This window comes from Hyalella azteca, unplaced genomic scaffold, assembly GCF_000764305.2.
Source record: "Hyalella azteca isolate HAZT.00-mixed unplaced genomic scaffold, Hazt_2.0.2 contig16973, whole genome shotgun sequence".
Lineage (NCBI taxonomy): Eukaryota > Metazoa > Arthropoda > Malacostraca > Amphipoda > Hyalellidae > Hyalella > Hyalella azteca.
The window spans coordinates 30396-43211 of record NW_025946777.1 but is presented as its reverse complement, the minus strand read 5'-3'; the positions used below and the strand labels follow the sequence as shown (position 1 = coordinate 43211).

The window sequence follows — 12816 nt, the reverse complement described above, 5'->3', positions numbered from 1 at the left end:
TCCATTAGATCTAATGGACTGATCTACCTGTCTATTAGATCTAATGGACTGATCTACCTGTCTATTAGATCTAATGGACTGATCTACCTGTCTATTAGATCTAATGGACTGATCTACCTGTCATTAGATCTAATGGACAAAGCGCAATTACTGTGTCAAGCAAGGAGACGAAACGTTTAATGTTCAATTAATGGATCTAATGGACACGCGACCATCAGCACGACGCTAACAATTAATATATCCAATGGACACTTGACCATTAGAATGGCAGGGAGGGCAGCGGGCACCCGATGGAAAGCGCTACTGCAACACGAGGGAGGCGCTACTGCAGAACGAGGGAGGCGCTACTGCAACACGATAGCGTTTGGTGTCAACATGAAGAAACACAAGCCTCCTGAGACCTGAGATATCAGACAGACCATGCAGTATCAGTATTCAGTGACAGTATGAGTGGCAGTATCAGTGACAGTATGAGTGGCAGTATCAGTGACAGTATGAGTGGCAGTATGTGGTGACAGTATGAGTGACAGTATGCGTGACAGTATGAGTGACAGTATCAGTGGCAGTATGCATGACAGTATGAGTAACAGTATCAGTGACAGTATGAGTAACAGTATCAGTGACAGTATGAGTAACAGTATCATTGACAGTATGCATAACAGTATCAATGACAGTATCAGTGGCAATATTCATGACAATATCAGAGGCAGTATGCGTGACAATATGAGTGCCAGTGTCAGTGGCAGTATGCACGTCAGCATAAATAAGCAGTATGCATGACAGTGTCAGTGGCAGTATTCATGACAATAGCAGAGACAGTATGCATGACAGTGTTGGTTATTGCAGACGTCGTCATTCATGCCACAGTGAGCATGTCAGTGTTGTGCTATCCAACTTGTCAGTTTTAGCCCAGAATTTTTTTAAAAATATTTAGCAACTTTTTAATAAAAAATTTAACCAAAACGTTGGCCACTGACTACAGCATATGCCAGAAATTTTCTGCCTTGGATAGCTATATTCTAATCTAACTATCAGGCATAATTTTTGTAAAGTAAGACCAAAACATGTTTGTACTCATTTACTCATTTTACAGTTTTAATAGGAAATGTTAGGAAATTTAATATTGTGGTAAACATTTTGTGTACCATAAAATGGGGTAACTTAGACCACTTTTTCTTCAAATGATGCCATTTTTTACTAGCTAAATTAAACTTGAATTGAAAATTGAATATTAAATTTTGAATACTGCAAAAAGAAAATGAATGGAATTTTTATAGCGGAACCTACAAATAAACTAGTAAACATTGAATTATCGGCCTTTTTTGGCCTTTTTTGTTATCGATTTGGCCGATTTTAGGCAACCTGAATTATGCACCACTACTTCCTGGAGAAATACATTTCGTGGTATGCATATGTACCAATAAGTAGTCAACGTGTTAAGTAACTTTTTACTAAAAATTTTTACCTTACCAAAACGTCGGCCACTGACTACTGCATATGCTTGCGCTATGCCAGAAATTTCCAGCCTTGGATAGCTAAATTCTAATCTAACTATCAGGTATAATTTTGATAAAGTAAGACCAAAACATGTTTTGTACTCATTTACGGTACTCATTTTACAGTTCTAAGAGGAAATGTTAGGAAATTTGATATTGTGTTGAACATTTAGTGTATATCTATGAGTTTGAACATGAGATAGTTTAACATACTTCACATATTGTATATTTTCTCAAGAACTACGAGGTTGATAAAAAATGACCAAAACTGACTAATAATGGCCAAAAAAGAAATAAAAAAATAATAATATGAGCTGGTGGTAGTTATTTATATCCTGATCATTGTGATGTGTCCCAAGTAACAATAGGGCAAAATAGAATGCACTTTACTATTAATAATGATATTTAATTAGCATTTCATAAGATACTAGGTACCATACAACACTGAACACTGTAGTGTGGTTTGTCAGTGTACAACAGCCCTTTGATTGAACAGAATTATTGCACCCACACTCAGACAAATCTATGGGTGATACTGTCCAAATAGTAACACTTTCTAAATCAGAGCAGATGGTGGACATAACTGGGGCCATACTTTCAAAATTCGCTAAGTGAACGTAAGTAATTACGCACTATTTTCTTGTCTATGATTGGTGGATTTTGCTTGCGTGGCCGTCAATGATTGGCTGATGACACAGGAGCAAAAAGCACATTGTATAATTAGGACAAAGTCTCACTCCTTTCTCTGAGTGCACATAACCCTATTGAGCATCACAGGCAACTAACGAGTGAGCGGAACGCATGCAACAAAAATGGACCCAGAAATTGTATAAATATTATGCCATGTGTAATACAAGCATTAATGTTTGAAATTGACTCAAATATTACCAGTACTGCAAATTATTTCAATTAGTACTAAATGCATTTATTGTACATAAATTTGCAATTTAAACTAATTATAGGATAAGAAAAATTTCTTCACAGCAGCAGTAATTGATAGGATATGAAGACAAACTCACAAATGAATAGGTTGTCAGTACCGGTATGTACCAACTTAGTAAAAGAAGCAAGAGAAAACAAGCTATAAGTATTTAATAATAACTTAGCAGAAGTAGAAACAGAAGTAATTAGCAATAAGTATTTATTAACTTAGCAGGAGTAGCAACAGAAGTAGTTAGCATCAAGTATTTATTAACTTAGCAGGAGAAGCAACATAAAAAATAAGCATTTAACTGACCGAGCAGTAGCAGCTTGATGTCCTTAGCCGCCTGCAGGCCGTCTTCTTTGAGGGTGCGTTCGATGACCCGACTGCGTGCCTGCGCAGCGCGCTCCTCAGCTGACATAGCACAGCCCATGTTCACGCAATTCACTGACCACGGAATCTTAACAAACTGGCAACACAAATCTCAATTAAAAATAAAAGGTTCTCAATGGTATGAGAACCTGCTAACCACTTAATCACTCAATACTCTTCTTGAGGAAATTATCAACTTGTCACGAGAAACACCAGGGAATTTAATTTTTTAGAGAACAAAGACTGACGACTCTCACACGAGTCAGTCAGCCACTAACACCAACCTACCACACCAACACAACACACTGAACGTGGCACCAACAACAACAGTGGCGGGTGTGTGAGTGTAGTAAACTTTCACTGGCAACTGACCACACACTCCATCAACAGCCCACCAGCTGTCCCCTATAGCAGTTATCAAATTGCCAAGGCTATTTTCATCCAACGACCTGCGTTCTTTTCATTTATTTTTAGCATTTCAAATTATTACAAAAACCACTGCAGGAGGAACATATTCAAAATATTAGGAAAAATATTTAAACAAATTTTTTGCTGCAAAACCTAACACAGAGACAGCCATTCAGCATAGGAATGAGTACCTACCAGTATTGACACATAAGCAAGTCATATTATATCATGAATAATTAATTATCTGGCAGCTGAGGATCTAGGATTAATTGATCTAATAATCCAAGCTTAGCTTAAATATTATTAACCTACTTAATTTACCCACTAAAATAACACTATGCAATTTTATAATGCCAGAATAGATTTCTTAAAGGCAACTTTAATGTCTTACATTCACAATATAAAAAGACAATATTTATCAGGATATAATTTTTAAAGTTTAATGAGAAAAGATTTATTTTTTAAATTCAGCTGATTATATATATTTAATTCCTTATCCTCAGGAATTTTTCACATCATTCACTTCACCTGTTCTCTTCACCTCATTGACTTCATCAAAAGAAATGAAAATGGTTTTTATTGTTGAAAGATAATTTTTTCCTTATTACTTAGCATATAAAATAATATTGTCATTTGTCAAACATTACATAATTGCAAAAATTCATTATTTGTAAATAACTGAGCTGACAAATTTACTCAGATGGTCCAAAGAATAATAGTAAAAATATGGAACTCAAAAAATTAAAAGAGTTTCTGTATAGCATCATATCTATATACTCTTTTACTCAAAATTTCTGATATATTTCAAAACTTTATTCATTATCCTATAAATGGCAATGCCCAGTATGTGTATGCCAGTTTAGAATATAGGGCCAAATTTTCCAAAAATCGCAGGTAAAAACTACCATTTCACAGGGACAGGAAACTTTCAATAATCACAAGCAAAAATGGGGAAAATTCATTGCAAGCACTTGGCGTTATAAGGTGGCTGCTTGGTTTTCCAGAATAGCTTAATTTCCCTTTGATTCCTGCAAGTAGACCAGTAGAGTAGCATTGTAGCAATGTAGCAATAATGTTATTAATGATGTATACTGGAAATTGAATTATCATACATCAAATTTGGATTTTTTTGGTTAATTAGTATATTAAAAATGAAGTGGGCAACTAAAAAATTATCATTTGGCGAATTGGCGTCCGCATTCATTACTATGACCCTTGCATAATTTCTTTAGACAAAAGAACAGGAGAGGCTGTCACATCAATTTCATTTTCTCAATAGGTAACTAAAGTCGAAACTCAAAAACTAAAGCCTAATCTGTAAATTATAATTGTAGTTCATTCTTCATTGTAAAGTCGTCAGTTGGAACTGCATCAAGCAAACCAGCTCATCACATAAAATTAAAACCAAACGCCATTGAAAATTATTTCTATTACGATTTTCGTAAATGTCTGCCGCTATTAGTATTAGGTAAAGTGTTAGGGCGACTTTGCGTCAATTGCGTGTAGAACTCTATTTAAACATGATGAAATTGCAGCTTGGGAGCCTATAAAATGGCATGAATATTAATTGTGATCATACAATTTTTAGTAATATCAGACTACATTACACTTTTTGAGCCTCTATGAATAGGACAAACATAAAATATTATAGCCGATGACAAGCAGACATTTGCAGCGGTACTCGGCCACCACCCCGCTGAAGCGTTCGATACGAGACTACCTCTTTAAACGCATCCACCAAGTGTACAGCACGTCTACAGTTTACACCAAAATTCTCATTTTCGCAAAAAGTAACAGTTTTATTCGTTAAAAAAATTGCTAAACTATTATTCATCTGTTCAATAATGTTTAAGATAATATAAAAAGATCTTTGAAACAACAACATGAAAGAATGGGACAGAACCACACCTACGAGAGGAGTTACGATAATATGGCCAGCACATCCACACACATCGGCTGCTACAGCTACACTGAATGAAATTTGCATCGAGGGAGTTGCAGACAACTCCTTACCTCAAATAGAATATTTTTAACCTAAAAATGCCGCTATGAGTAGCTTCAATTTTATTTGCATTTAATTGCCCTTTTCCCTCTTTAAATTGAAGCGCAGATATGGAGTGCAAGATTTGAGTGTGATTTGTAATCAATTTTTGAAATTCAAAATTTTCCTAAAATAAAAGGAAAAATGCAAAATTTTTGAACTGGCTACACTCGTATTTTTATCAAGAAGTCGAATTCAAATTTGTACAGTCAAATTCTACCTAAGTTCATGAACATCTTTGGATCCCGCTACAGATTAGACTATATGATGGTTGCAACCATTGCAATATTCTCAGCCAATGATTGATTCACAATATAATAATAATAGCGGTTTCAGCTTTTATTAGGCCGTAGGCCTGTCGCCGATTCTTAACATCGCAGAACATCCACAGCTTGTTGCGGTCTCGAACTCACAACTCACTGATTCAAATTCTGCTGTGCTTAACCGTTCGGCCTCCTTGCCGATTCTGACCAGAAACTGGCTCACAGAGCTGGGATCGAACCCGTGCCTCTCTGCGCCAATCCTGGTACTCTGAACTTTAACCACTGGACCACTCTGCCTGGGCCACAATTTCTGACATTATATTATCAATTCGGATATGCATATCATGCTTCGCCTGGACTTAGTTTTTATCAACAACTTGCCAAAACAAGGCAGGATCGTCATTGCTACAACAGCGTATATATTGAAAATCTTTGATAGAAACGATCAAGGCCTCCATTTGATATAACGTACAAAGCACTGTCATCTGTAATATCACTATTTTTTTACTCATCGAGATATCATCAGCGAATTACTAACCTGCACTGACAAGTGATAAGAAAATAAGATCAAGCACAACCTCAACATTCTTTATTCGTAACATTGAAATTCCTCAAATTGGAAATTTTTGAGCAAAGTCCCTCAACAACCGGCACTATCGTAGAAGTAAAATTAGTATTAGTACTTAATTTCGGAATTTTCAACAGTCATCATTAACTTCTATGGTAGTATAATCTCTGCAGAGCGTTTGTTCGAATATACTCTGATCTCTGGACTAGGATTATAAAATTCGGGGTAAAAAATACTTTACTTAAAAAATGTATACAAAAGACTTGAAAATAGTACCTAGTTGTTTAGCAATAAATGTCATGATTACTCATATGCAAACCGCCCTATGCTACAAAAAGAAGGCAGGAGCGTCATTGCTAAAACAGAATATATTTTAAAAATCTTTGATAAAAACAAGTAAGGTCTACATTTAAAATAACATACATCGTATTTCCATCTATAATTTCAAGGAATTAAATCTAGTTAGTATATTATATAGAAAGTTCCAGGAACTTGAACAACAGAAAAAGCTCACTCGAGTGTCAAAAAAGGAAGTAGTCTCTTGTCTCGATAATCTAGATTACAAAGAATTTAGTCATTTCTGACTATTGCTGTATACATATCATTTGAATTTGTTGGCACAGAAAATAGCCATAATAATATTAATATGGAAATACAACGTATTCAAATCAACAACCATAATAATACGCACATACGAGTCTATCCACCTCAATCAGTGCAATAATCGTTGAGTTTCAATTAGATTAATGGTATGGAATGGTATTAATATCAACTAGTCAATATAATTCAATATTGATTTAATGGTATCAATGGAAGCATTGACTAAAAACAATAGTAATACACTTTATTCAACGTGTATTGAGGTAAAATTCATAATAATTCTAGCTTGTGAAACTAACAGTTAAGATAAGAATGACTTTGAAATGAAAATGTACATGAAAAACTATTGTAAAGGGTGTATGGGTGTATTTCTCATTAAGTTTGAGCTTAAATGAAATTTTAAGGAACAGTGAAGCTTGACATGATTAATTTAAATAACTTGGTAGTAGTCCTGAGTCATTATAGATATCGTGAAGTTATTATAATTATTATGATGAAAATCAGATAAACATGATGAAGAAATTCATCAGTCCCTTCATTCAAATAACATTTGAACAAACACAAAAATATTCAACAAAGTCGTAAGCCTAAATTTTATTGTCGAGGGTATCCCATTCAAGCATAGAAATATTCAAACTAAGTCATAAGCCTTCTTATAAATGTCAAGGATATCTCATTCAATAAAAAATACATCTAACAAAGTCATAAGCCTTCTTATAAATGTCAAGGATATCTCATTCAATAAAAAATACATCTAACAAAGTCATAAACCTAAATTTTATTGTCAAGGGTATCCCATTCACGTATAAAAATATTCAAACAAAGTCATAAGCCTGCCTATAAATGTCAAGGATATCTCATTTTAAGGCCGTAGTTTGGTTGGCCGGAGTAGAGCGGCCCCGGCCGGCCATTGCAGTGAATTTGGCCGTCGATGACGCGGTCAAAAAACCGCGATAATTTCACAGCGTTTCCCGACCCTGGGGCCACAGACCGCACGTCCAGGCAGCTCTGCGGAAATAAAATGAGTACCAAGATTGGCGCAGAGAGGCGCGGGTTCGATCCCAGCTCTGTGCGCCAGTTCCTGGTCAGAATCGGCGAGGAGGCCGGGCGGTTAAGCATAACAGAATTGTAGCAGTGAGTTGTGAGTTCGAGACCGCAACATGCTGTGAATGTTCTGCGGTTCTGTGAATGTTAAGAATCGGCGACAGGCTTACGGCCTAATAACGCTGAAACCGCTATTATTATTATTATTATCAGCACGGCAGGCGTCTGCCAATTACAAGGCTGGGGAGGAGCAGGTGAAGGAGGCTGATAGGGAAGCACAGCACAACACACGCACAGCACATCACGCCCAGCACACAGCACATTACACCGCACGTACAACACTGAGTTCATCAGCACATCACAGCACAGCACACAGCACATCACACCGCACGTACAACACTGAGTTTATCATCACAGCACATCACAGCACACGCACAACACATCACAGCACAGCACACAGCACATCACAGCACACGCACAACACTGAGTTCATCAGCACATCACAGCACAGCACACAACACATCACATCACAGCACAGCACAGCACATCACAGCACACGCACAACACTGAGTTCATCAGCACTGCAGGCGTCTGCCAGGGAGGAGGCAGAGAAGGCTGGGGAGGTGCGGGGGAGGGAGGCAGTGGGGCGGGTCTCTGCCAGGTCATCCAGACGCGTCCCCACCACCAGCACTGGGATCTGAAGGAATAAAGGTTTTATTAATATTATTAATTTTATAACAATTTTATAATTATTTATATCACTGGTGGAATAAACTTTATATGATGCTTGAATAAATTGTTAAAATTTCCCCTAACATAAACATTACATAAATGATAACCTTATTGGCTCGGTAAACTTTAGCCAGAGCACCAAATTGCTCAGGTAAATATTATTGATTCTATAACAATAATTTCCTTTTTTTAATTTTTAATAAATTATTAAAATTTCCCTAACATAAACAATATATAATTGATAACCTTATTAGCTCTGTAAACTTTAGCCAAGGCACCAAATTGCTCAGCGTCGAAGTTATCAACCAAAGCGTCCCTGGAGCCCGGGTTGCTTTTCTCCTTGAGCAGAACTTCAACCAGCCACTGCCTCAAGTTCTGTTGACTTTTACGGTTGGCAAGATCGTGCACCAAGATTATTCCTGTGGCATAGAAATTTATCATTTAATGAACCTTGATTAATTTATTATTGAGTCTTACTTCAGAGAGATAAAATCATAAAATGGTTATTTCTGTGGCATAGAAATTCATAGTTTATTGTACCTTTATTATTGCGTCTTACTTCAGAGGGATAAAATCTTAAAAGGTTGTTTCTGTGGCATAGAAATTCATAGTTTATTGAAGCTTTATTATTGCATCTTACTTCAGATGGATAAAATCGTAAAAGGTTATTTCTGTGGCATATACTATTGCTAAGATTGCTAACAACCTCTAACAAGACAGCAATATTTTTTATAAGTCACAGAGTCAAAGAAATCACCTCAAGGAACATTACAAAACGTAAATGAATAAAAGAAATGTCAATATTTAATAAGAATGAAAATGAAACCAATTTTAATATGTCTTTTGTTCATGGAAGACGGTTCAGCAGGTTCAATGAATGAATTTTTTCAATGAATTTGAAAAAATTCATACAAATGATCAATTTAAAAAATTTAAATTTTCATGTACCATCCTGCACACGAAGATACTACATACATGAACATAAATATAGGTACCTACAAGAAATAGCAATCATTTTTTCAGACAGTAACCATTACAGTTTAACTGCATCAGCATTAGTTTGCTTTGAACAGGTACAATGTGGAATAAATACTAATGAAATTTAGCATAAACTGAATAATAGAAAAAATTATAAGTCTTACCTCACATTCAAGTATAGAAAAAAGTGAACCATAAACCAAAGTGTAACCAGAAATATAATGTTCTACCACAAATTCAAATACAGTAGAAAAGTCTATCATGAACTGAAGTGTACAAAGAAATTTAATTGATGATGATATTTATAATAAACCGCAAAATATCACGAAATGCTATGTATGTTTTACCGCAAAATTACCAACAGAAAAATAAAAGTGTACCATGAACTGAAGTGTAGCTGTAAATTTAATGTTCTACCAGAAATTCAACTTCAGAAAAGAAAAGAAAGTGCATCATGAACTGAATTGTACACAGAAATTTGATTGACAATGATATTTTTCATAATATCAATAAATGATATGTTTCACTGCAAAATTACCAACAGAAAAATAAATGAGTACCATGAACTGAAGTGTAGAACAAGTGGCGTGTAGATTTATGGCTGTTGTTGCCACCAATATCCCAGAGCTCCACGAAATATGGTCGGTGACCCGGAGAACCTTCCCGATACTCATGGATCTTGACCTCAACGCTGCAACCTAGAAATTTTACTTGCAATAATTCATTGTACCATGCATGCTATGGATACTTATTCCATGTGGTGTGCTCAATACTGGATACTTATTACTGGATGCAACACTGGTACCTATTCAGTATTACTTATTACTGGATGCAATACTGGATGCAATACTGGCTCAATACTGGATGCAATGGATACTTATTCCTTAAGGTGTGCTGAATACATAAGATGGAAACATGAAAATAATTCAAGTTCACCTGAAATCTTCAACTCTAGTTTGTCTGACATTTAAAAATTTACTTTTTCATAAATTTATTAGAGGAAAATGCATTATCTAAAAAAGGAAACAATTTTTAACGGTCTAGAAAATAAACATGATCTAACTTCTAGTAGAGGAATAGCTTGATTTCATTTCTTAAGAAAAGCAATAAATTTCGTTCAAATAACACTTAGACATGCATATATAAATATTACACACCTAAGAAAGCTTACCTATTGTCCATGAGGATTTTGTGAGTACTTCACCATTCACCAGGAGATGAACAAGGGATGTCTTGCCAACCCCTGTGAAAATACATAAATCTAACTCACTTATTCCACAGAAATACAAATAAATATCATATAATTTTTTTATTTAATTCACAAATTTGATAACCAAATGTGCCAAGATAATTAACAGGTAACAATTACTAAAATTATAATAATTTGAGAAAACTAAAAAGAATTTTAAATTCCAAATATTAACTTGCCAGAATCACCAACCACCAAAACTTTCACTTTGTTGATTTCATTTGGATGAGCAGAGAAGGTTGACATTTTCTGTTGAAAACAAAATATTGTCAGATATCAGTCTTTGAACCAGCTTTTAAAATAAACATTCTAGCATATTTGTCATTCAAATATTGTATAATCCGGAATATTTTGCAAAATTTTTGATAAGAACAATCATATCATGGGTAGGTAATCTTAAAAGTTGCAGGCAATAATAAGCCATTTTTCTCTGCACAGAATATAATAAACAAGGGCCCTAGGATTGGGTAAAATAGTGTACAGGCATGGGAGTTTTGTCTTATTTCCAGAATTTCTATCATTCTTCTCTCCAATTTCTAATTTTCCAGTTTGGTATATATTTTCAAAATGAGAAAGTCCCTATTTTGGTAGTATTTTCAAATACTACAAAATACTTTTATATTAAGTATATTAATACCACTACTACTGAATATGCTATTAGTATATTTGAATTCGATTTTGTAGTAAAGTTTGGTGGTATTTTCAGCATGAGAAATGAATTTGATTGTTGATGCCCTGCAAAGATATGTACTCCAAATGGGGTAATAAGGGATGGGTGGGGAAAATCAGGACAGTCGTCCCAAATTTCATAGAAATGTTGTAGCAGCTAAAATAATCAAAATATTGCAAAACTAAAAATATTGGCGTAAAGTTCAATATTTTTGCTACCTATGTAGCATAAAGCAAATTGAGAAATCATTCATTTACAACCTTTGAAAAATCCCTGAAAAAAGTGTGAAAAGTGAGATTTTGGAAACCTACCTCTGCTAAGGTCTGTAGCAAAAAAAAAATATTTGCCAAATTAAAAAATTTTACTTACATAAAAGTTGCACACAGGTGTTGGCTTAAAAATGTGATTGACAGAATTTGCATATCTCATTCCAAAAAAAATGTAGCCATTTCCACATGACGGGTAATCCAGGACACCACCCCCCCCAGGGTAATATGGGACACCCATAAAAATACAGTCCACTGTGCAGAGAGTGAACGAAAATTTAAAGACCTACGGCGACGCATTATCGGCAAAATTTTCGCCTTCAGAAGATCTTGCCGACACATTTAGATTGAAATTCTTGCATTTAATATATTTCTCAGTCTTCAGCCAACTATTTAGAAAAAAAGTAAGGTTTCCGGTACGTACAGGTGTTGGCTTGAAAACGCCATTGACAAAATTTGCCTATCTCACCCCTAAAAAGTAAAAATGCATTTACAGTTTAACCTCAGCTAGCTTATCTGCTAGCAAAGGCACAAGTTAACAAAAATATCTAATAACAACAAAGAATTATTATTACATTTACGGTTAACCTCGCTCAGCAAAAAAAAATTCACTTAGCTACGCCACGGCGTCGCCGCCCCGGTGGCACTGGTCAGTGGGTTAGGAATAGGATGAGGATCCATGTTGCAACTTGCAGTTGCATGTTCAGATGATGTTCCTACTCTACTGAAGATAAGTTTAACAATTAATCCTATTTCCATACAAAAGTATTACTATTCGTCTATTCTAATACCATTTTATAAAGATTTGTACTCGCACTTATAATCATCTCAGCAACAAAAACACCGCACAACTTACCACTTTGACTGCACAACCGGGAATAGCCGAATACCTAGGGGCTGTTTTGACAGATGACGTTTGCAGAGCTACGGAACTATCCGCAGTCACGGATATTAAAATAATAAAAATGTATAGTCAAAATAGTCCAACTATGTCAAAAAATCAAATTATCGTAAAGAATTGTTTCAATTAATAAAATAATTTTTAGACTGTCATTGATGGATACCTAATATTTACGTCATTCTTAGAAAAGTATATAAATGCTATTACTAATTCGTGATTTAAATCTGTTATCATTTAGGGGATTCCAAGCTAATAAATCTTATTATAAATACACAATCACGGAAAATAGTATCAAATCATTGACAC

The 12816-nt window shown here is 35.1% G+C and overlaps 1 protein-coding gene across 1 annotated transcript; it reads right to left on the bottom strand.

Annotated features, from left to right (window-relative positions):
- Positions 1 to 7444: 7444 nt before the first annotated feature.
- Positions 7445 to 12515, bottom strand: LOC108671590 (rab-like protein 3). Its single transcript, XM_018159152.2, has 7 exons — positions 12466 to 12515; positions 10853 to 10922; positions 10596 to 10667; positions 9985 to 10122; positions 8693 to 8865; positions 8277 to 8411; positions 7445 to 7678 (listed from the first exon to the last, which is right to left on the bottom strand). The coding sequence occupies exons 2-7, from the start codon at positions 10917 to 10919 to the stop codon at positions 7517 to 7519; spliced, it is 747 nt and encodes a 248-aa protein (XP_018014641.1). The 5' UTR covers positions 10920 to 10922; positions 12466 to 12515; the 3' UTR covers positions 7445 to 7516.
- Positions 12516 to 12816: the final 301 nt, after the last annotated feature.